This window comes from Protopterus annectens, chromosome 13.part0, assembly GCF_019279795.1.
Source record: "Protopterus annectens isolate FY-2018-M chromosome 13.part0, PAN1.0, whole genome shotgun sequence".
Taxonomy (NCBI): domain Eukaryota; kingdom Metazoa; phylum Chordata; order Ceratodontiformes; family Protopteridae; genus Protopterus; species Protopterus annectens.
The window spans coordinates 882,103,431-882,124,672 of NC_056747.1; the positions used below are offsets into that span (position 1 = coordinate 882,103,431).

Sequence of the window (21,242 nt, forward strand, 5' to 3'; positions counted from 1 at the left end):
GTCTTTAGACTGACTACTCTCACCATAAAATCTTATGCTAAGCTTAAGACGCCTTTAAAACCTAAAAAGACTGTACATCAGTCTCCAGTTCAAGGCCCCATGCCTAAGAAACAGATGCTTAAGATGGCTGAAGATTTGATTACTCTGATCAGGGGTCCCCCCCCCCCCCCAGACTAAAGGCCAAGACAAGAGGAGGATTATGCCTCTTCTGATCAAGTTTCTATTTCCTCAGACTCCTCTGAAGAACAGGATTACTCCTTTCCCCCTTATGAAGATTCTGATGCTGAAGATTCCATTCCCTCAGCATCTCCCCCTGAAGACTATTCCTTTGGGGGAAACCTTACATACCATGAGGGAACATTTCCATTGGGAAGGTCAGGACTACTCCGACTCAAAGAAAAGGCTCCGAGAGTTTCTCTTACTTCCCCAGCACAGACCACTTGTTATCCCTCCAGTTTTAGACATTGTGGATGATATTTACTTAGAATCTAGTATAAATCCAGATTCTCTGCCTCCTGCTCCAGCCAAACCAAACCGATATTATAGAGTGCCTGACTCACACAAATTCCTTTACAAAAGCCTGTTGCTGACCCAGAAACAATCTCCCAGGGTCCCAAAGGGGCTAAGGCTTCTATGGCTAAAAACCCTGTGCCCTCTGAAAGGGACTCCAGAGCACTAGATAGGTGGGGGAAAAGGGTTTACACCTCAGCTACTCTGGCTATGAGAGCACTAAATTGTCAATTTCACATGCTGAAATATCAGCAATTCCTAATGTCTCAATTAAAACAAAAGATGAGCACACACTCTCAACAGTCTGAATTGAAGGAAATGCAGGATCTGTTGCATGCAGCTGAACAGGTGGGCAAACATACTTTACAATGTGGATTTGATTCCTTGGAAGTTTCCTGTAGAGCAGCTGTTACTGGGTCTGTCATACGTAGGCATGCTTGGTTAAAGGAACAGACTCTGCCGGATCATGTTAAAGCAAAATTACTAGATGCACCTTTACAGCAGGATGTCTTATTTGGTGTTAAAGCAGAAGAGGTTTTAAAGAAAATGGAGGATAAGGCAACGTCTATGCAGACAGTCAAAGATTTCTTACAGGTACAACCCCCTCGCTTCAGCAGAAATTGGCCAACAAAAAATTGGTCCTTTCCAGCTTCTGACAGACCACAGAGGGGTAAATACAGACGCCCAAGGGGCAGAGGTCAAGCACAAATCCCTTACAAACCTCGCCAATGGGCCACTGCAACACAGAAGGGAGGAGAAGACATGCCTCAAACTACTAGAAGACAAACACAATGACTTAGCCCTCAAACTGCCAAGCAAAACTCTGTTGGCAGCTCCCTTGGGAGGAAAATTAGCACTTTTAGCAGACAACTGGCGCATCATCACAAAGGACAAATGGATCCTAGACATTATCTCACAAGAATACAGATTCCATTTCCACACCTTGCCAAGGATAAAAGGAATGCCAAACCTGCCACAAAATCAATGGGCAGAGGCACAAAAACAAATTGCAGCTCTCATGGACATGATAGCCATTCAACTGGTACCTACAAAGGAGCAAGGCCAAGGATTTTACTCAAGGCTCTTTCTAGTCTCCAGAAAGGACAATGCATGGAGACCCATTCTGGACCTTTCAGTTCTAAACACCTACTTGCAAGTACCCAAATTCAAGATGCTAACACTACAGCAGCTTCTTCCCATGTTGGGCAAGAAGGCTTGGCTAGTAATGTTGGACCTCAAGGAGGCATACCTGCATGTCCCTATCAGAGAAAATTGCAGAAGATACCTCCATTTCATTGCAGGTTCAGCCCATTACCAATTCTCTGCACTGCCCTTTGGCTTTTCTACTGCGCCCAGGGTCTTCACAAAATGCCTGGCACCAGTAATTGCATACTGCAGACAAAGAGGAATTCAAATATACCCATACCTGGACGACTGCCTCATCCAAGCAGAAAGCAAGGACATTCTCTTACAACATCTGGCGTTTGTAAAACACCTTCTAAGTTGCCTAGGGTACACAGTAAACAAAAACAAATCAAAACTAGTGCCCTCACAGAACATGACATTCCTGGGTGCTAGCTTGAATACAGTGGTCCAGATGGCTTACCTCACGCCAGACAAGCAACTACAGCTAACTCAATACTTCAAAATAATGGCAACAAAAATCCAACTCCCTGCAAAAAAAAATCTGCAGGCCTTGGGATTCATGGCATCTTCCATACTACTAATACCATTTGCAAAACTGCATATGAGGAAATTACAATGGTACCTGAAAAACGTATGGACTCAACACAGCCACAGCTTGGAAACAGTGATACCTCTCATTCCCTGCCTTCAACAGGAGTTTCTGTGGTGGTCACAGGCATGTCACCTCAACAAGGGTCAGCCTTTCACCTTACCCCCAGCCAGGCAAACTATGACAACAGATGCATCGGACTATGACTGGGGGGCACACATGGCAGGGCAGTGCGTTCAAGGCAGATGGACTACAGATCAAAGATATCTGCACATAAATCAAAAAGAAATGCTAGCTGTACAGAATGCTCTGACAGCCTTCAAGGACCTCTTAGATCCAGGACAACTTATTATAAGGACAGACAATACCACAGTAATGTGGTACATAAACAAGCAAGGGGGTACACACTCCTACCCTCTATGCAGGCAAGCAATGACCTTGTGGAACACAGCACTGACTTACCAAGTTCAATTGCAAGCACAATTCCTGCCAGAAAGAAAGAACACATTGGCAGACGACCTAAGCAGGAACATCATGGATCCCCACGAGTGGAAACTGGATCCACAAGTATTTGCAATGATAACTCAGAAATGGGGGCGCCCAGACATAGACCTGTTTGCCAACCCCCAAAACTATCAGCTACCAAAATTTTGCACAAGGACATTCCACCATCAAGCTTGGAAAGTGGACGCACTCTCATTCAGTTGGAAAATGTTGACAGTATATGCCTTCCCTCCACTGCCCCTTCTAACAAAGGTGCTGCTGAAAGTCAGAATGGAGAGACCACAAATGATACTCATTGCCCCAGACTGGCCACACCAGCACTGGTACCCACTACTAAGGAACATGGCCCATGGATTTTACCACAAATTCCTCATCTGCTCACACAGCAAGACAAACAGATTCTACACAGCCAGCTCAAGACCTTAAATCTGGCCAACTTGGGACCTCAATTTTGTTCTGTAAAAGCTTACGCTTCCACCTTTTGAGCCAGCTTTCTCAACTGATTTAAAGTTTATATCATGGAAAACTGCCCTGCTGCTAGCTATTACTTCAGCCAGAAGAGTCTCAGAGCTACAGGCATTAATGGCAGTGGAGCCTTTCCCCATTTTTCATCAAGACAGAGACTCTCTACGAACTAACCCCTCCTTTATGCCAAAGGTGGTTTCCATTGTGGTTCTAAATCAAACCATCCATTTACCCACTTTTTTCCCAAATCCACAGAACAAAGGTGAAAGACTCCTGCACTCCTTGGACATTCACAGGCAATTACGTTACTACTTGGATAAAACTAAGGCTTTCAGAAAATCTGACCAGCTCTTTGTATCCTATGCTACAGCATCACAAGGAAAGGCTATCTCAAAACAGACCATTTCAAAATGGATAGGACATTGCATACGTTTTTGCTACACCCATCATGGAAAACCAGTTCCTGCTAGCATAAGGCCCCACTCCACCAGGGCAGCAGCTACATCTACAGCCTTCCTCAGGGGGGTGCCAACCAAGGATATTCTGGAAGCTACATCTTGGAGTTCAGTACACACCTTCACCAAACACTATCACTTACCACTATACTCTAAGACTAGAGCTGGCTTCGCCACTGCAGTTTTGCAGGGCCTACTAGCCTCTCCTAACCCTGTTTGATTCCACCTCCCATCCTTAGCTTTGGGATTCAACCCAAGTGTGATGACTGCAGCAGTGTAACACGATGAACATAGTACAGTTTTGTACCTACCATAAATGTAGATGTTCGAGTGTTCACCCTGCTGCAGTCCAGGTTACCCTCCCTCCTTCCCCTCTGATCTAGCTGAAACCTTTCTATGCCTTTATACCTGATACAACCTTTGTGGTGTATTTGCTTATAGCTGGAAGTATGTTTTGTTTGTGCTTCACTTTTATGTTTTGATACTATGTAGTGACCTCCTGTTGGGGGGGCACCTGACATCTGGGGCAAGAAAAACTGAAGAAAATGGCGTTGGATGCCTCTTATATACCCCTGGCGCACTGACGTCAGGGAAGAAGCGACAGCAACCGATGCCGGACCAAGACTTTGGAATTCAGGCCGACTGCGGGACCGCCTGACGACAGGATAACCCAAGTGTGATGACTGCAGCAGGGTGAACACTCGAACATCTACATGTATGGTAGGTACAAAACTGTACTTTATTTGATCAGCTTTCTCAGTTTGTAAGAACAACATTTAAAAATTGTCCCTATTTTTGGGCCTTTGTCCCACTTTTATTTATGGCTTTGTCCAGATTTCTTGCCCTAAGAGGTTTAGAGGTATGGCCCCTGTTCTCCTCCCACAGGGTGACCGTGTGCCACATTATGCCCAGCAGCAGTTAGCCCTTACTTCTACAACCATCTTTCCTGTTTCCCATGCTTTCTTTTGATCCAACCATTGGGACTTTATAGATAAGCACATTACTTCTGTGCCAGAAATCTGGCTTTAAACAATTTTTTTCACTGATTTAATAATCTGTGCCTTCAACTGCATTATTAGAAAAGCCCAACATGTAAATTCAGTGCAATGTCTAAATAGTTCTGAGGATTTGACTAAACACATTTTTATGGATTGTAAGTCACTGGTCTGTGATGTCAGTCTCTTTCATCTTTATAATTGTTGGCATCCACCATTGTTCCACAGAAGCATGTTTTCTTATGTATGTTCCTTCATTCTCCGGCCTCACTGAACAACTTGTGAGTAACAGAACCATGGCAGCTTCAGAATCCAAACTACGATTGCTATTGTCAGCATCTCACAGCCGTTTTTTTTCACATGCATGGCCATTATAAGACTCTGAAAGGGCCAGGAGTATGTGCTTTTGTTTATAAAGCTGTCATTATGGTTAGTTAACCTTCATGTCACCAAATGGAAAGTAATACAAACCTAAGACTCACCTCTTTTGCAGTTGCTTGGAAACAAAACACACTTATGTAGAGAAATACAATGAGTAAGGCTGTCAGTGATTGAGGTATTTGAAAACGCAGTAATTACTAGTGTTAATCTGCAGCCTTCTGTAATTAACTATGCAAACAAAAAAAAACATGCATCCACCTCCTTAGTAAAGCTACCGATCTGACGTGATTGAGGTGATGTAATAACTGCCACCAGTTTGCCTGAGGCTACTATTGAAGGGCAGACAGAATACCTGTGATAGAGTGAACCAGGGCTCTGTAGGCCAGACTGAAAGGATTCCTGTATGAGGGTGAAGAGGCAAAATGCTCCTTAAGGTGTGCCTTTTTTCCCCCATCTCTTAAGAACAGAGGAATTTCAGCAAGATATGAGAAGTAGTTAGTGACTTGGAAGAATAGAACAGAAATAATGAACTGAAAATAAGGTGCTAATTACATCAAAAATGGTCAGAAATGCAAAGCGAAAAATGTCTGTTCAGCAGTGTACATTAATAGCTAAAAGTTTAAAATCTTTCATATTATAATATTATAATACACCTTAATACGAACAGTGCAATTAAGAATTACTGCTGAAGTGTGAGAAGTCTATTATTCATAATGACTACTATTGCAAAAATAGTAAGGTTTGAGAGAGAGAGAGAGAGCAGTCATGTAAGCTTCTATGCTGTTGGGAAGATATGCATCTTTTTACTTTTAGGTCAGTGTAGCAACTTTTGGTAAATTAGCACGTGGGAGTTGATGCCACATGATAGTACTATCTCTAAGGTTTGAGGTTCAGATCTGACTCATTGCATATTTCACAAAATGTAGCTCTTTACTAAGACTTTCATGTTCACGGAGTCTCCAAAGGTTGTATGTAGCTGCAATTTATTTGACCCTCTGCAAGTCTCACAATGCATTATTACTTGAAGTAGATACTATGTCTTAAAACATCTATTAGTGCAAGACTGAGCATTGTGATTGCAAGAGATTTTTTGTTGGCAGAACATTCCTCACAGCTGCTTTGTCCAAGTAAGGTGAGCACATCTTGTCATAGGATCTAGCAATTGCATTTGATTAACAGAAAAACTATTTTGGTGTTGAGCATATCTGTATGCCGCCTGGTTTCTTTCACAGAACAATTTCTGGCTAACATTTGACTACGTGGGTGAGTAAAACTGGATAATGAGGTAACTAATGTAATCAGTGGTCTTTATGATCCATTGAATTTATTTTCTAATTATTGAAGTCATTTTTTTAACGTGCTGCAAAAGGATGTTAACATTGACTGGTGTTAGCTACATTTGAATTTTTATTGCTATTGCATGCCGTAGCAAACAGGAGTTTAACTAAATGACCACTATTTGTTCAAATAACTACTTAATTTACAAATGCTTAGTTTTAAGGAGAAACTGCATTCATATGCCTTTTGTGTTGCCCTTCTGAGCTAACTGTATAGTGTGTTACAAGGCTGTGATTTAATTACCTGAAATGGAAATGGCAGAAAATTTTGACTGAAGGTTAAAAAAGACTGAAATGTATATTTGCTGGAAGCATGTTTTACTGAAGTGAAAGATTACATAATATCAAAAAGCAAAACATAGAAACGTAAGACGTGGGGGATCTTCTTCCCACAAGCTGATTTGCTTATTATTCTATGTATGATGTCCATTTAATTCAAATTAAGTGTACTTATTTGTTTGCTCAAATCCAGTCAAGCTTTTACTTCAGATTACATAGATGTATAATTAATGAAGGATGGTGCCTGGGAGATGGGGTCCTTGATGTTACGTGGGAGGTGAGGTCCTTGTTAAGTTTTCACATTATACTTTTTATGCTATGCATTTCTGCGGTACTTAAAGTATAATGTGTATCCGCCAAATATGTTTGGTCATTTGTACCCTTCAGTTGAGTATTTTTGACCTTCAAAATATGTTTCAAGAAAATAAAGTAGAACTGTTTTTCACATTGGTCAACTAAGTGCATGTTGTGATGAGCTGTATGTCAGTACAGGAAAGACACCAGGAGCTGAAAAGCTTGCTTTATATGGTGCAAGTATTTGCCCATTCCACCCAAAACTAGGTTCATGTTAGAGAAATATGTGCACCTTTTTTTTGTTCTTTTAAAGCAGTGAGTATTTTATTTCCACGGGTCACCAAAATTAAGATTCTTTCAACAAAATAACTTTTCATGAGGGCTTGTTTTCAGGTTGAACCCTTCTTTGGTTGTGTTAAGAAGCAGTTTGCCGTTTTCACTTGAAAACAGTCTTTCAGTCAGATCAGTAATTGTATGGTCTATTTTCAGACGTCATTAAGAGTCGGCCTGCAGTGTAGCCAGATATTTGAAATTGGCACTCAGTCTCTTATTGTTACATCCCACCCAAGACGCGCTTATTGACTCACATTAAAACAAATGCACACCTTGCTGCAAATGCTTGCCCCTTTAGTTTTAAGGAATCTGAGTAATTTTTGGCTTCTCCATTTGAAAATGTTGAAAGGCTGAGACTGTTTTCAGATTAAAAATACTCTGTCTGAGAAAACAGTGTACCCATGTATTTTACAGGAGTTAACCTTTTAGACATTTGTAGGTATCTTTTTTTTTTTTAATCTCTGCATAACTTCATCCAAGAATATTACACTGTATTTCTGGAATATTCTAGTTCTGGAATATTCTGAAGCAAGATATAGTCTGTTGAGAAAAGAGCATGTGACTGGCTAGTCCATTGCACTTAATGTCACTTATTGAAGTTTGCGGGCTGTGGAGGAAAATGAAGTATCATAATCGAGCACAGAACTATGGTTACTTGTCACCTTACTCCCTCCATTACTTGGTTCCTTGTCAACTTTAGCCTGTCCTCTCCTCTCTGTCGTCAGATCCTGAAAACAAGCAGTGTGGTTATCATCTGAAGAAATCTGAAGGCATCAGTGGCTCGTACATCCTTGACGCATTATTTCATAGTGTGTTAATATTTTTAACTTTGCCAGGTCAGTAGCTAATTATTTGGATCATGTTGTGAATCCTTCATTAGGTTTCATAGCCCTATGAATGGTGAGCAAATCATTTTAAATTTTCATAAAGAAGGTCTTTCTTACTCTTTCTGCTGGTTTGGTTGCTCACTCAATGGATGTTCTGATCAACACAGGAAAACTAGCACTGTGCATGAAAGTAAACCTGAGTTTGTGTCCCCTTTCAGGTGTGACGCAGGAACACTGTCTGATAAAATGACTTGCTCAGGGTCACCCAGTAATCAGATGGAAACTTGGGGGGAATCAGATCTAAGGCTTCCATTATGAAGCTTGCAAAGAGTTTATAGCCTTAATCCTTTTTTTTGCCACCCCCCCCCCCTTGCATGCCGCCTAGTTGAGCATCAGCGGCTCACTAGGGGTGCTTCTATAGCTCCATTTACCTTAATGCCCTTGCAACTGTTGCCTGGGGCTCAGACTGCACCAGTGATGGATTGGGAGGTGCAGGGCAGCCGTAAGTACCATGAACATTGTTCTGCATGCAAGGGGATCCATGCCTGGGCTGAGCTACAAATGTCATACATCACCACCACCTACAGTGTCATTACCTACTATCCCCTCCACTGTTTAATTCTGTACATCACCACATACAGTGTCATTACCTACTATCCCCTCCACTGTTTAATTCTGTACATCACCACGTACAGTGTCAGTTACCTACTACCCTCCACTATTTAATTCTGTACATCGCCACATACAGTGTCAGTTACCTACTACCCCTCCACTATTTTTCTGAACATCACCACATACAGTGTCAATTACCTACTACCCCTCCACTGTTTAATTCTGTACATCACTGCATATAGTGTCAGTTACCTCCTACCCCCCTCCATTATTTAATTCTGTACATCACCACATACAGTGTCAGTTACCTACTACGCCCTCCACTATTTAATTCTGTACATCACCACATACAGTGTCAGTTACCTACTACGCCCTCCACTATTTAATTCTGTACATCACCACATACAGTGTCAGTTACCTACTACCTCCTCCACTATTTAATTCTGTAATACGAATGGCAGTCTGCATCATGATTTTGGCACCATCACCAGCACTGGGAAAATGTCCATTCATGAGCCAAAACCTCTCCTTCTTTCCCAGAGGGGGTGAGCTGGAAGAGCCTTAATCCTGTAAGCTGAACTATCAGATTTTGACCTCACTGACTCGTCAGTAATGTAGCAGGTTTTAGAGATGACATTGGCTCCTCTGGTAATGTCAGTTGAATGAAAGGGGTAGTGGATAAAAAGATGTCTGTTCTTAGCTGGGGTCACAGTATCTGATTGACGTAAGAGTACTATGCATACCACAAGTTGTAAGTTACTGGCGTCAAAAACTAAGTTGCTCAAGTCTAGTAAAGTCTAATAATTGAAAAGGCCAATTATCGGTGAGCCTTTTAAATTCATGTTTCCCACCAGTATTGAATTTCTGCTGTTGCTTGTTTTGTGAAAGATGAATTAAATTGTGTGTTGCCAGGAGGAACAAGAGTCTTTGTAGCCCATTTTATCATTAACATTTTTTGCAAAGCTTGCATTAAAAAAAGGGAAAAAAGCTACAATGAGGATAATTTTAGATAATTGTATGCCATATATGTAGAATTAATTTGCATTTTATTTGCTTGTTTTGATGTTGTATAGGTGGAATGTAAGAAAGCTCAACCGAAAGAAGTAATGTTCCCACCAGGAACGCGGGGACGGGCGAGAGGATTACCGTACACGATGGATGCGTTTATGCTGGGGATGGGGATGCTGGGTAAGTAGGAAAACAGCAGAATAAGTATTTAAGATGCTCTTTTCCTTTTGATGCTCTTCGTGTGTCCTTTCCCCTAATTTGTATTTTGGCCTTTTTGCTGTTCTTTTCCATGTGTACAGATTTGCTGTTCTTAGCTGGTAGGCTTTAGTATCCTGGCTCTCTATAACTAGTATCCACGATACGACAGTGTTAACAGTTGAGGGGCTACATGAGGGGGATAGGATATGCTTGACTGGTCTGTGTATTCCCTTCCTCCCTTACTTGTATTTACTTACCGAATACTGCATATACTAAAAGAAGGAATAAGAAACATTTTCTTTGTTTTATACCTCTTGGGTTAAGTATAGCATTTCAGGGGATATGTTTTGTTGTATTATGTTAAAATATAAACATAACCTATCTTGAATCTGTAATAGGTGATGCATATGAATTGCAAGGCTGTGAGGCATATAATGGGTCTCTTAATTTGTGCTGCATAAAATAATAGTTAACCTTTCTTAGGATTCATTATTTCAACTTAATTTGTTAGGGATTTTTTTTTCTAAATTTTTGTATTACACTTGTGAACTTTTAATAATGTTTAAATTTTACAAAGCCTTTCACTCTTGATCCTAAACGGTGAACAGATTTCTACGTGTAGTCGGTGGTGGAGCTAGCTCTAAAAAGAGCTGTTTTAGCCCTGTGGGCAGCTGGAGCTCTATATAGAGCTGTTACAGATCTCTATGAGCTCTGAGAAGAGCTGTTTTGTGTTTAGAATGCCCTTTCAGGCAGATGCGGTAGTTCTAAAAAGAACTGTTTTGTTTGGTTTGCCGAAGCTGTGTCTGTGCCTCCGGCTGGTCTTACCGAAGCTGATACAGATTTCTGTGAGCTCTGAGAAGGGCCGATTTGTGTTTTGAATGCCCGTTCAGGTGTTGGTGGTAGCTAATAATAAGAACTTTTTTGTTTTATTCTTCAATGTGTCTCTGGTTGCTCTTACCAGAGCTTTTGCAGATCTCTGTGAGCTCTGAGAAGAGCTGTTTGGTGTACTGTGAGCTCTGAGAAGAGCTGTTTGGTGTAAGGTGCAGATCCACGTGAGCTCTGAAAAGAGCTGTTTTGCGTATGGACACAATGGGCTCTGGGAAAAGCTGCTGTTGTGTCCTTCGGTGTTCCGCGGTGGTGTCGATCTCCGTTGTCCTTCTTCTTGAACAGATCTTCGGTTCTTTTGCTATGTGTGAGTCCTAAAAAGGACTATTTGTGTGATCCCCAAGCGCTGGTCAGAATGACCAGAGAGCTGTTGCTGTGCTGCTTTTATGCTCCTGTGGAGGGGGCGTGGTTGAGAGATGTCCAATGAGAAGTGACTAGTTGGGGGTGTGGCCTTAGTAGGCCTACAAGGTGAAGACGGACCTGGTTGGAAGTATCTCATTCCTCTTATTTAGTTCCTTTTTATTAACCAGCTACTTGCTCATATGTGCCATTCCTAACCTCTAGCAATGCGTTGGAGCCTTTTGCTTTGTCACGATTATACCTATGTTTGAAAAAAACTGTACTAAAACTTAAATTTAAATGTAAATGTAACCAAAAAATAAAAAATAATAAATGATAAATAATAAAAAATAAAAAATTAAAATGAAATTTAAAATTAAAATTGAACTGTAAAACTCTGGGGTTACTGACTATAGTTCTAAATTTAGACTTGCCACTACCATCTGTAAAACAATGGAAGCAAGCTTGGTTCTGAGAAAGATTCTGCGATGTCTGGCACTTTCGGGGCAGATAGGAAGGTAGCCTGTCTGCCGCTCCATCAGGGAGAGCGTACATTAGGTAGTAAAAAGTTAACTGTAGTTTGATATTGAAATTTTACCTTTTAAATTAAAAATAATTAAAAGTTGAGCTAACAATTGTAACTTTTATGTTATATGTTATAATGAAATAATGTTTAAATTAGAATCACTGCCATTAATTCAGGTTTAATAAATCTTGTCAGATTGAGTCTAACCGTGATCCATGTGTAGTGTTACTAAAGGGATGGTCCTGTACACAATGGTAGACTAGCATTTTTGTAATTTTTTTTAATATTACTTTGATATAAACATGCTTGCAGTGGATACTGGCAGGGGGTTTTGCTACAGCTAATAAGCAGTTTGCTTTGCTTTCTTAAGTCATTGTTGACATTTTTATGGTTAAGGTGCATTAAAAATACATAGAACTGTTTTTGGGGGGGGGGAGGGCCTTGGATTCATAAACACTAAATGCAGTCACACAGAGGTGTTGCACAGTCCAGACCACATACTTGAAATGTGTTCAAGTTCATAGGTTCATACTAGGCTATCTGCCCTCGGGCATTTATAAGCCTAGCCAGAGTGTGTGTGGCTTTCACCACCCCTTAGGATGAGAATACTATACCCATTAGTTTGCTGTGCCTCTGTCCAGCAGTGACACAGAGATGATTCCCGGGGTAAACCTATGATCTCCCATCCACTCGTCAAGATTTCTCTTGAACAGAGTCAGTGAGGGGCTCTGCCTCACATGGACTGGGATTCTGTTCCATAGTGTAGGGAGTCTCTGGGTGATGAATCTGTCCCTCCAGCACATCCTATTTATATCCATGTTGAGGTTTAAGTCTCTTGCTCTCGTGGCTCTGGTGGATTTGGATTTTTTGAGGTGGAGCATGTCCATTAATTCCGGGTTGGACATGGCCTTGTATGTCAGGCACAGATCACCTCTGAGCAGACGGTATGCGACTGAATAGAGCTGGAGTTTCTTCAGTCGGGCATCATATGACATATGTTTGAGCCCCTTTATCCTTTTGGTGAGGAACTTTTGGGGTCTTTCCAACTGCTGCAGGTGTCGGGTAAGGTACATTCCGAATGGGGAGTTGTACTCAATCATTGGTCAGATAAGTGAAGAGTACAGGGGTACAATGACCTCTCCTGATCTGGATGTTAATCCCTTCATGATCAGGTGGGCAATGTAGAAGGTCTTCCTAACCACTTTGGCAATGTGAGTGTCAAAAGAGAGGTTACTGTCAACTTGGGTCCCCAGGTCCCTGATAACTTCTTCCGTGTTTAATGGATTACCACCTATGTGGTAATTAGGGGTTACCTTGTTTTTCCCAAAGGGTATGACTATACATTTTTTGGCATTTAGCTTAAGGCCATGGCTCTGGCACCAGTTATCCATTTCTATGAGACCTCTCTGGAGGATGTCTGTGTCTGATGGAGTGTCAATTATGGTGCCCAGTTTGCAGTCATCTGCAAATTTTGTCAGCCACAATCCCCTATGTTTGCCTGCACTTCAGAAAAATAAATGCCGAACAAGAGGGGCCCAGGACTGAGCCCTGTGGGACATCGCCAGGACCGGCTTAGAGTCTGACATGGCACCAGCAACTCTAACCCTGTGTGTTCTGTCCTTGAGCCAGTTTGCAACCCATCTTGTGACATATGGGTTTACATCTAAGCTGGTGAGCTTTTCTATGATGCCCAAGTGGGGTATTGTGTCAATGCTTTTGCTAGGTCAAGGTAGGCTGTGTGAACTGCCTTACCCTCATCAATGGCCTTAGTGACTGTTTTGACAAAGTCGACCAAGTTCAAGAGGCAGGATCTGCCCTTGACAAAGCCAAATTGGGTAGGATCCAGTGTCTGTAGGTCCCCAATGTCTTTATTTATGAGTTCCATTATGATCCTCTCCATAGCTTTGCAGACAAGGCTCGTCAAGCTTATGGGGCGGTAATTTCCAGGGTCCGTAGAAGCACCGCCTTTGTGGAGTGGGACCACAGTTGCCGTACGCCATTCTTTGGGTACATATCCTGTAGTAAGGCTAAGATTAAACAGCAGCCTTATGTGTGGGTTTAGTTCCTCATTGAGTTTGTGTAGCACACAGCTGGGGACACCGTCCGGTCCCATTGATGCTGTGTTTTTTGCTTTAGAGTTGCTGGGGGAGACACAACTGGTAATTGCCAATGGGGCACAGTTGCATGACCTGCGTTTATTTATGAAGCAGCAGCTGATATTGTAAAGTACTAAATACGTTAATTTAAGAAATTGTGATACCATCAATGATTTTTTAAATAAAAACAGACTGGTGGTAATGCAGTTGTACCCCATAGCAACTGCTGATTTGCAGTATGGACCTTTGATTGTGCCACCAGCTGAATTCAAAGAACAAGCAGCAGGTAAACACTGTGTGAGGCTTCTAAATTTAAGCTGCAGTACTGCAGTGCACAAGATGTGCTCTTTTTTATTTGTTTAGAAGCACTGGCACATTTAGCCTCTGAGTACTATCTGGCATCATACGTTGTTGGACAGGCCTAAAGTGAGACTCTTCTGTTAGCAGTACATCTACATTCTTCCCATTTCTCTGAGACCTGCTGATAAGTGATATGTTTCATTAACTTGCACATCTGGAAGATGCATATTACATAAGCACTGTCCAGCGTCATTGACCACCTGTTTGGATTCTAGACCACTCACACCTAGGTCCGTTGTACTTGCTAGTTCTCCGTAACAGTTGATATGGAGAAGCTGTCTAAAGCTGTACTCATCTCTTTTAGTGAATCACCCCTTTGTCATGGCCACTTACTACCCTCCGACAGTGCATTTACAAGAGTTTGCACAGTGTTAATGAATATAGCGGAACATTTGTTTGATTGTTTTATTTTTCAGTGAAACAGAATTCTCCATTCCCATTTGACTGAACAGACTTGCTCATGCTTATAAATTTTATAACTTATCCCACAGTCATACTTCCTCAGAGTTGGTTATATCAGGCAAAATCTAAGTATGGGATGTGTGAGGACCTTACCCCATCATGAAATAAATTTACTGATTCAAGCTCATTCAGTGGCAGGTGCTTGTAGGATAATGATTCACTGTTCAGTGAGCTGATTAATCATACTACATCCTACAGAACCAGTCTAACGACAAGTCATACTACATCCTACAGAACCAGTCTAACAACAAGTCATACTACATCCTCAGAACCAGTCTAACGACAAGTCGTACTACATCCTACAGAACCAGTCTAACGACAAGTCGTACTACATCCTACAGAACCAGTCTAACGACAAGTCGTACTACATCCTACAGAACCAGTCTAACGACAAGTCATACTACATCCTCAGAACCAGTCTAACGACAAGTCATACTAAATCCTACAGAACCAGTCTAACGACAAGTCGTACTACATCCTACAGAACCAGTCTAACGACAAGTCATACTACATCCTACAGAACCAGTCTAACGACAAGTCATACTACGTCCTACAGAACCAGTCTTAACGACAAAGTCATACTACATCCTACAGAACCAGTCTAACGACAAGTCGTACTACATCCTACAGAACCAGTCTAATTATAAGTCATACTACATCCTACAGAACCAGTCTTAACGACAAGTCATACTACATCCTACAGAACCAGTCTAATGACAAGTCATACTACATCCTACAGAACCAGTCTAACGACAAGTCGTACTACATCCTACAGAACCAATCTAATGACAAGTCGTACTACATCCTACAGAACCAGTCTAACGACAAGTCGTACTACATCCTACAGAACCAGTCTAACGACAAGTTACTCTACTAGGAAATGGAAGCAGTGCAGCACTTGCAAAATTAGAGGTTTATTTTGCGAAGTTTGGGTATGAGTGTTTAAAAGTGTTAGCTACTGCAGCTAATTTGTAGAATACATTTTTTTAATACTAGATGCCAGTGTTTCCACATTAAAAAAATCATGTTGCAATAGCCCACAAAGCTGGTGACTCATGGTTTCTGTAGTGAATGTTGTAATAGCCCACAAAGCTGGTGACTCATGGTTTCTGTAGTGAATGTTGTAATAGCCCACAAAGCTGGTGACTCACGGTTTCTGTAGTGAATGTTGTAATAGCCAACAAAGCTGGTGACTCACGGTTTCTGTAGTGAATGTTGTAATAGCCCACAAAGCTGGTGACTCGTGGTTTCTGTAGTGAATGTTGTAATAGCCCACAAAGCTGGTGACTTGTGGTTTCTGTAGTGAATGTTGTAATAACCCACAAAGCTGGTGACTCGTGGTTTCTGTAGTGAATGTTGTAATAGCCCACAAAGCTGGTGACTCGTGGTTTCTGTAGTGAATGTTGTAATAGCCCACAAAGCTGGTGACTCGTGGTTTCTGTAGTGAATGTTGTAATAGCCCACAAAGCTGGTGACTCGTGGTTTCTGTAGTGAATGTTGTAGTAGCCCACAAAGCTGGTGACTCGTGGTTTCTGTAGTGAATGTTGTAATATCCCACAAAGCTGGTGACTCATGGTTTCTGTAGTGAATGTTGTAATAGCCCACAAAGCTGGTGACTCATGATTTCTGTAGTGAATGTTGTAATAGCCCACAAAGCTGGTGACTCATGGTTTCTGTAGTGAATGTTGTAATAGCCCACAAAGCTGGTGACTCATGGTTTCTGTAGTGAATGTTGTAATAGCCCACAAAGCTGGTGACTCATGGTTTCTGTAGTGAATGTTGTAGTAGCCCACAAAGCCGGTGACTCATGATTTCTGTAGTGAATGTTGTAATAGCCCACAAAGCTGGTGACTCATGGTTTCTGTAGTGAATGTTGTAATAGCCCACAAAGCTGACTCATGGTTTCTGTAGTGAATGTTGTAATAGCCCACAAAGCTGGTGACTCATGGTTTCTGTAGTGATAGCTGTAGTAGAACATTAGTTGTTCTTTGATTCTGCTCTTCTATGTTCTGTTATGACATCTTGGAATATCCCTACTCCATAATCCCCAAATAAATAAAATAAAAAGAAGTGATGACAGGTATTGTTGCCGTAGAATTTCACCTCATATATTTTACTGACGTACATTCTTCTGCTAGAACCTTGTTGGTAACGTAAAAAAAAAGAAAATGGAGACCTATCCTTCCACTCTAAAAACTCTTCTACAGATGAAGCATTTGCATTTAAATAGATATTCTAAACAGAATGCATTATTTCTTATTCACATAAATAAAGTGACTGACAATGGATTCTGTAACTGCTAAATGGAACAGCCTCCTCATCCATGAAAACATCATCAAATTACACATATAGCACAGTACTGATTCTGTACCAGAGACCCATCTCTTGAATGTTTTCTGGCATGAAGCTGCAGCTGCCTTGTCCAATTTTGTCATTATCGAACATTTTTAATAAGGTATGCAGAGGCAGTAGATGAATCTGGATCATTCTGTGGGTGAGGGAAGGAGTGCTTACAAGTAAGACTACTGTACATTATCATTAGTTAAACAGCAGACATTCAAGAGTAACTGCTGACTCTTTTGTTCCCGACTTGACGGATACACAACATACTGCTACTGGGACAAACCTTGTTACACAGCTTTATTTCCTGTATCACAGCCTTATGTAGTCCATGTTATTTTTCATATCTTGATCAATTTCTGGGGAGGAAAGTTGTAAAACTAGAACACAGAGTTAGCTAAGGTTTCCTTTCATTTGTGAAGAGCAGACAAATTGTCCAAAGGCAAGGAAAATGTCAACCTTGCAGATCTTCTTATAGCAAGTCCAGGGATTAAACACAGTCTTTCCAGCGCACAGTTCGATTCTGAGCAGCTGAAGTTCCTGGTTGATGGGACCTTGCAAAACTTTAGTTGTGATACTAAAAACTGGGTGACCAGCCTCTGAAACTTAGGGAACTTTGATCTGAGTTCGGTGAGGCTCCATCTTTTCCTCTGCAGTCATATTCAGTGATGTCTGTGCTGCCACAAGACCTGGCCTGTAGTTTTAGGCACACCAATTGCTGGAGGCAAGTATTTGTCACCATATCTAGGCTGTCTTGGAAAACATATTTTTAGTATCGATAACTTCTGCAAATAGTGTTTCGGAGCTGTTTTTGAGGACAAACCCTAGATTTATTTCATAATCACCCCTTTGTTATATAAATCAAATTATTAATTTGCAAGTATTTTACCCACTTCAGTAAAATAATTGTGCAAATTTGTTGCAGTGCTTTAATGTCATTAGGCAGCTTACATGTTGGATTACAGTGACGGCAAGGTGATTTGGAAAAATTGACAAATTTTATGTCATTTCTGAAGTGTGTAGTGGGCAGTAAAAGATCCAGACAAGGGCATGTGAATTAGATAAACAATGTAGTGCCTGTTTACATCAAAAATAAACTAATCCTTATTTGGGATAGTTAAGGATTACTGTACCAGGGCTGTGGCTACATCAGCAACCTTCCTTTGCAGTTTATTGTTTGAAAACATGTTTGTTGCTGTAATGTGGCTTTTATTGAAGCCTGAAGCCCAGTTAGCTCCACCCAAAGGAATGAATGGGTTGTTTTTCATAGTGTTTTACATGGAAGGCTGTACCTCATCCCACATCTTTCGTGCAAGTGGTACCCCTAATTAATATCACTAACTATGAGGTCACAAAACCTTTTATAGCAAGTGCTATAATATTGTGATGAGTTACCTTTATGGCTTCCCAGTCCAACCCAAACAAACTTTGACCAAAACAAACCCCAACAAAATGGGATAGCACTCTTACAAGACATACATACATAAATAATATTTAGTAAGCTAAATATTGACCATGAATTGGGTAAAGTGGATTTTCAGACAGTGAACAAGTGAATAATTTCTAGAGGCAGGGCTTCATTTGATTGGGCTCTAATACAGGCTATCCTCCCCTAGGAATTAAAGGTTTTAGATTTTAGATTATGTTTTCTTCAGTCCTGTGAGTTTGTTGATTTATGATTGGAACTGTGTTCTGTTTTGGGATAAGGATCTGCTGAAAGACTCCTGAAGTAAGGTAGACCAGCCATATGGGTGTTTAACAGAACGCTGAATCTTTTCAGATATCTTTAACAGGAGATCCATAAGGCTTACATGCCCCTGCCTTCTTTTTAGAGTCTTGGTACTACTGTGGGTACTTCTCTTTCCATGTAGATTTGTCTCTCATTCCTATGGCTTTACTGATAAGCTCTGTTTGTGTAGCCAGTGAAGGAAAAAATGTTTGCCTTTCACATTCTGCCCAAACCTCCTGTCCCCCAGTTTGAAATCCCTCTTGGGACCAGTCAGTTTCTTTAACTCTACAACAATCTCTACCATCTCCTGTAAATATATAAATATGATAAGAATACCTTCACTGTTTAATGTAGCCATTCTAACCTGTAGAGAGATGTTTTTTGTGCTTTTGTAATGACGTATCAATAACTTCACATCTTTTATTGAACAAAAGCACAAATTTAGTTACAGGTTCAAGTTTTATAAACATGACACTAAGAAATATTTCTGAGCCCAAATTAATTCCTAATTTCACCTTTGCTCTAGTAAAAGCCAAAGAGCTTAGCACAATATCCCACAGTCAGTATTTTTGTAAAATGTACCACATTTTTATTTAAAAATTTCTGCTGCACCCTTGCTCTGTTCAGAGCTGCAGTTCTACATGCTTTTTCCTCCACTGTACTTTAATCTTATGGCATCCGCATTTGTATGTGAGCATGGTTCCATTGTACCAGTGTTATGAGTATTTCAGACTCGCAACATTCTCTTCCTTGGAATCATGAAACTTCATCCTGGTGTTCAGCCACCATTAGGTCTGTCTTGGATATTAGTTCTACACACATTTGCATATGGCCATGCCTCCAGTGTACCAGTTTCATGAATGCTTCAGACTCGCAACATTCTCCTCCTTGGAGTCATGAAGTTTCATCCAGATGTTCAGTCTGCATTAGGTCTGTCTTGGTTATTAGCTCTGCACATATTTGTATATGACCAATGCCGCACCAACTTCATGAGTGCTTTATACTCGTGACATTCTCTTCCTTGGAATCTTGAAGCTTCATCCATGTGTTCAGTCTCCATTAGTTCTGTCTTGGTATTTGGTCTGCATTCTCTGGGGATAAAGACATTTCAGAATCCTCAAGTTTTTTTGTTTAACTCCCAGGCATTTCAACAGCCAAATGTTTCCAGTTTTTACTGCCTTCACTCTGCTTATCCGATTCTTTCATTATCTGTGATATTACTTCGTCAACCAATCCTTAACTAGAAAACTTCATAATAAGTGCACCCTCTTTCAATGATTATTTCATTTTATCAGCTTCTTCCTCCACATGCAAACTCCTCTCCTCTGTCTTGAAATACTTCCCCTATCCAGAATTCAAAGAGTAGGGGAATCTCCTCAACGTCCTGGCTAGATTTCCCCTAGTCAGTATAAATACCCCACTTGGACCACCCCTGAAATAATGAAATAAACAAATAAATAAACGAATGAATGAATAATAAGAGGTATAGTCAGGAATATTGTAAGCTCTTCCTTTAATTCTTATGTGGTTATGCAGTTAATGCTGTCCTGCCACAACCTACATTCTTTTCATTCTGTGTTGTGCAATTTATAGCCAATGGTAAGGCATCCAGGTCCATGGAGGTCATGTTTACTTTGTATTCAGCATTCATCAGACTTGTCATTGAGTACAAAGTCCCCTTGGGTATATATCTAACCAGGCACATCCAAACAATTAGAACATCCACAGAGGTTCCTCGCTAAAAGAATACAGATCATAAGTAACTTTTTATGCAAATCGTCTCAAAGCCCTATTCTTGTATTCTGTCTCCTACAGGTTGTTGAGGGGAGTTCTATGTCTGGCATACAAGGCATTGTCAGATCCCACCCTTATGGACCTCTTGCATATCCACAAAACAAAGCACCAGAATCGCCCATTTTAATGACTTAAACATCACCTGTGATATAAATAGGATCAGCTGGAGAGACATGTATTTAACCCAGAGGCTACCCTTTCTCTGGAACAGGCTCTCCTTCCACAGGAAACAGAGTTCCTCCCTAACCAAGTTCAAGTGTAACTTGGGCAATTGGATGGGGAACAGGAAATTCATTCTTGGTTTGGCACCAATGTTTCTAATGGACACAGGCAGCCTGTAAATGGTTCATCTCCCAGTCCCCTGCTTCTAAATGGTTTATTTTCCAAGCCCCTGCTTACACTTATCAAGGGTACCAGAACTTGTCAGAAATTTGGGATGCATGGCTAGGCTTAAAAATGCCCTTGTGGTCGTCAGTGTAGTACACACCTATGAACCTGTGGCAAGATTTTCTGTGGACCCTCCATCTTTGGTCTTGCTGTCCTGCTGCAGTGTGATGCAAGGCACAAATCTTCTAAGAGCTTGAGTTTCAGCTATGAAGCTTCTGTCACACAGTGTTTACTGTTTTTTGCACACCCCCCCCCCCTTTAAGTGCTAGCCTTTGTGTTCATCCTTTCAGACATTTTCTTCAGTCTTCCCGTACCTTTAAAGTGATACTTTTATCAGTTACCTGAAAAATACTTTGTACTGTGTTTTTCTCCATTAAGAGAAACGTTTCAA

At 41.0% G+C, this 21,242-nt stretch overlaps 1 protein-coding gene across 19 annotated transcripts in view; it reads left to right on the plus strand.

Annotated features, from left to right (window-relative positions):
* The window catches only part of MSI2 (musashi RNA binding protein 2), a 2,403,248-nt gene that overhangs the window by 1,846,945 nt on the left and 535,061 nt on the right, over positions 1 to 21,242 (plus strand). For all 19 annotated transcript variants that reach the window (XM_044054616.1, XM_044054614.1, XM_044054627.1 and 16 more), the window contains one exon: positions 9,801 to 9,915. In XM_044054616.1, the coding sequence (XP_043910551.1) occupies positions 9,801 to 9,915 (115 nt within the window). The remainder of the gene's footprint in view (positions 1 to 9,800; positions 9,916 to 21,242) is intronic.